A 4,606-nucleotide genomic window follows, 5' to 3' on the forward strand; every position below is an offset into this window, starting at 1 on the left:
GAAGGAAGGAAGGAAGGAAGGAAGGAAGGAAGGAAGGAAGGAAGGAAAATAAATAAAAAAGCAATGAACAAAATGTGTATCACTCTACCAGTAACTAGTATTAGTTCAAAAATTCCTGCTAAGATCCTCTTGTTCCAAGACAATTTGAAATCAATGTGTGTGTACATGTATTTGTAAGTTCATCAGTAAAGAACATAGGAATGGTCTTTGAATCACAATTGAATTACAAAAATCATTTAAGCTGTGGATATGGGTCTTCCTTCATGTTGTCTTCAGAAATTTCTGAATTTCAGTATTGTTCTGTCCTCTAACACTAAGCATTCCTTGGACATCTAGCATCTAGGAAAATTCTAATAGAATCTATGACATTCCTATCCCTATACCTATCTGAGGTATTCAATTCAATCTGTGACTTACAAGGAGGTGCTGTGATGTATTCCAGAGATTTTTTTTTAATAAAGCCCTATCTGAAATCTTGCCTGCCTTAATGTGATGTCTAATAATCTGAAAGAATACCAAGGCCGCTTTCAGATGCTAACAAATATCCAGAGGCAAGAACTTCAACATCTGCCCGAGCTTCAAGGGTTGGTTTACCTTTCTTGCTCACACCAGGATTTAAAAACTGCCCTGTGAAGCACTTAATGATTTGAGAGAAACTTGCTTCTTTAATGCAATACAATTTTATATTTGTAGTATTACCATAGAAAAAAATCAAAATTAAATGAAATGGAATACAAATAACACTAGATTTTCTTCAGTATCCTGAATCATGAATAGAAACATGTCTAGACTCAAATGCAAACCACATTTTAAAGCACAATTCAAATTCTTTTCCACTCCCTGCCAAGTGCTGAGTTTGGTCCCTGCGGGTCTGAGCAGGGTTTCCTCAGCTACAGCAGCTGGCACGGAGCTGGCTGGTTCCGTCAGCCTGCGCAGGTCTTGACAGGTGCCAAGCTTTTCACTTCACTTTCAAGGACCACAAAGCCCTTTGTGCATGATTTAGGAGACTGGGAACTGGGTTTTTGATCCAGAAAGAGAAAATGAGATGTTTTCCGGATTTTAATCCTCTAGATCTGTTACTAGTGCTTCAATGAGTTTCTTCTAAATGCAATAATAACATTTGCTCTGAAAAGAGCTCTTGGTGCATGATGAATTTGCCAGACATTTTACTTTGAGATCAATCTGACAAATGTTCTTTCTAGCATTTTCATGTTGATTTATTCTCCCTCACAAAGGACAACTTCATAAAGAACTTGAATCAGATCCATGTTCACACTTTACATATGCAACATTTTTGTGGCTGACAAAGTTGGCTCCTCATGCAAACTAACTTGGAATTAAAGTCAAATCAGAGAAGGGCATGCTGAGACCACTATACTTCAGTAGCTATTTTTTTCCAGCTAGTCATCATTATTATGACTAGATATTTACCCTTAGGTGCATTGAGCTGATCATTCTGACTCATCCACTTGGTGGATGCTGTCCTGTTGGGTTAATTGTTATCTTTCTGTCTGAAAGATTTTTTAATTCCTATAACTGCACAGGGTAGCTATTTTACTACTTACCAAGTGACCTCAGTGCTGACATAACCTTTCTGGTATTGTTAGTCGTAACTTGTGTCATGACCTTGATGTGAATTATGCCTGTCTCGAGGATACAAACCTTCACACAGCACAGATGGTCTGCTGGAAAAAATGATAATGAAGGTCTGCACATCGCACCTTGTCTTCCATTGCAGATTACTTCCTTTACCATTGCCTCATTGTCTTAGGCACCTTTTGATCAAGGACCTAAGTCATCATTTATCATACACTGTGCTCTAATGTAAAAGACTATAACATGGGATTCTGGAAAATGCTTTTGCTACCAGAACTATCCCTGCATCTTATTGTCCTCTTCCAAACTTGCTTAGTTCTCCATATGCAGTGTATCACCATTACTTCCAGAGTAGATTTTTTTTACTACATCTTTGAAAGAATGATGAAAGCTGTGTAAGCTCATTAACAGAGCATGTGTGTAGGCTTAAAATTACAGATAATAGACAAGTGGTTGGAAAGTCAGTAATTCCTTTGCATATTTGCCAAGACTTAGGTCGAGATTTAGGGGTTCCTTTGCCCAGTCTGGTGAAACCAGAAGCAGCTCCAGGTGTTTTAGGGAGTGCTGGCAGTGCACATGCAACACAAATGAAGGAGGAGGTACAATTGATCTCAGGTGTTTTCTGCAAGAGCAAACCATGTCCATTCTAGACTCCATTTTAATGGTTTTGGTTGTTGTTGTTGTTGTTTTACTAATTGGGGGGGGGAGGGGGGAGGTTTGATTTTTTATTTTTTTTAATTTTGTATAAGTTAATCCCGTTTTCTTTAATATTTCTTGTTTTCTGTCACTCCCAGAATCTATTATTTCTAAAATTATTGTCAATTAATTAAAGTAAATGTTGGTACAACAGCTCTGGCTTTTCACATCCATGAAATAAATTGTTTAATTATAAGAATGTGTCTGTGTGTTTAAGAGTAACCCTCAAGAATAATTTAATGCCTTTCTAATCCAAAGCTCAGTCCTTGCATGTCACATCTGTTTTTGTGTAAATGTTCAAAAAACTGATATATACATTATTAACTTGGAATGTAATAAAATATTTTACATGACAATTCAGCAAAAGGGTGATTTTTATCTCAGTATTCTTTGGCTTTGCTTCATGAGCATGGTGGTAAAGAGTCACAAATGTAACATTCAGATCCTTGAGCTTGGGTTAAGGAAGGGATGTAAGAGTGGGGTGCATCTGCACCCCATAGGACTTGTGATGTGGAACCAGCATTGGAAGCAAAACCTTCCCTCACACTTGTGTTCACCATGTTTCTAACGTGAAAGACGGGCATTACAGAAAAAGTTGGTTGTGTTGTCTTGACTAACACATCCTTTGCTGGCTCAGACTGTAATAAGTAACTGGAGGTACGTGAAATGGTAAATGTGTGTCATGGGCACATTGCCACCACCACCTGGAGCGAGACCGCTGGCTGACTGTGTGTGGACTGCCCCCAGCAGTGTGACAGCCTGGCCACCACACTGCTCATGCTCAGTGTATATTACTCTTAACAAACTAGTTTTTATGTCTGAGAGTGTATCTATATTAAGGAAGTTTTCAGAGTACTGTTTTAAAATGAAATAGAATGTATTTTCCTCTTTAAAATCTCAGCATCATTTCTTACTTATGTATTTTGTGTTCTGACAGTTATTTACACTGCACATCTTTTGAATAATTACGCTCTGTGTCTATAAATGTGTGCCACCCTTGCTACTCCATGTTAGAGAAAAAAAGCAGTAAACGGTGCAGCATGTAGGGGCAGCAATGATTTGTCTTCTTGACACTGACTTAGTTTTACACAATTTTCAGGGAGCAGAAGTTGAATGAGCACTGTCCTGTACTCCAAACATCTTTTCTAGACCAAATGACATCCCCTCAACCAGAAACAGCATTGCCTGTGAATAGGATGTACACATGGAACAGTCCCAAAACAGTGCCTATTTAAGATTTCAAAGCACAGCAATTATAGCTGAAGTCACATTCTGTAGATAAGCATTTACGCATCTGGCAGTAGAATTCAGTCCCAAATAAGCAATGTTATGAAATAATGTAGCAATGGTTTTAAGAGATTCGCTGTGTAACAGAGTCCATCCATATCTTATAATACAATGTGGTTTTTTTAGTGTTTATTTGGATTTTCACTTGGATACTGAAGTAACACAAACATAAACAGCTTTTGAAGGCGTACAAAGTGGGAGCCTGAGCAGAGCCTTAAAGAGAAAAAGTTTCTAATAGAGGCATAGTGACTGACATGAAATTGTCTATGTAATTATTTCAAAGTGTAACAGCAAATTTAATATAATCTTTTTTCCCCCACCCCCTTTTTCTTTTATTGATCAGTTAATTCAGGCGATGGGATAGACTACAGCCAGCAGAAGCGTGAAAATATTGGAGATCTGATTCAAGAGACACTGGAAGCCTTTGAGCGCTACGGTGGAGAAACTGCTTATATAAACATTAAGTACATGATCCCTACTTACCAGTCGTGCATATTAAACTGAGTGGTATCAAATGGGATGATTCCATTTGTGTTTAAAAATAACCAAAAACCTGTGTCTGACTCTGTGTGGCATCTTGTTAGTCATGCTTTTTTTCTGTACAGCTGCTAAAATAGTGGCTTCTGGGGCATTAGAGTGTTAGTACTATTGTGAACAAGTCTTTCCAACACATAAATAGTGCCTGTTCCTTTGATTACAATGGTGTACTGTGCTTGTTTGTTCCGTGAAAGAATTGCTTCTTTATGGCAGAACTGACTCGAGCAGGAATCAGAGTTAAACCTTCAGTTGTGTAGACAATAAAACTATAATTTTCATATGCAATTCAGCAATCGCTGTTCTGTGTCCGCTTGCCCTGAGGGTGATGTCAGATGCTGTAACAAGAAGAGTTTATGCTGACTGCTTAATAGGTGTTTGTCATGGAAGAGAAACACCAGTTCAGCAGTGTCTCTGTAGCAGCTGTGCCAAATAATGTGCACCAACATACAATAAAACTGTTGAACGTATATGTCCATTATAGTGGGAAAAG

General features: G+C 38.1%; 1 protein-coding gene across 2 annotated transcripts in view; it reads left to right on the forward strand.

Moving 5' to 3' along the window:
* The window catches only part of PACRG (parkin coregulated), a 192,509-nt gene extending 188,108 nt beyond the window's left edge, over positions 1 to 4,401 (forward strand). For both annotated transcript variants that reach the window (XM_042895291.1, XM_042895292.1), the window contains exon 6: positions 3,923 to 4,401. In XM_042895291.1, the coding sequence (XP_042751225.1) occupies positions 3,923 to 4,083 (161 nt within the window). In that variant the 3' untranslated portion in view covers positions 4,084 to 4,401. The remainder of the gene's footprint in view (positions 1 to 3,922) is intronic.
* The last annotated feature ends 205 nt before the right edge of the window (positions 4,402 to 4,606 follow it).

The sequence above is a fragment of the Lagopus leucura genome, unplaced genomic scaffold (assembly GCF_019238085.1).
Source record: "Lagopus leucura isolate 7727_CA_CO unplaced genomic scaffold, USGS_WTPT01 Super-Scaffold_73, whole genome shotgun sequence".
Lineage (NCBI taxonomy): Eukaryota > Metazoa > Chordata > Aves > Galliformes > Phasianidae > Lagopus > Lagopus leucura.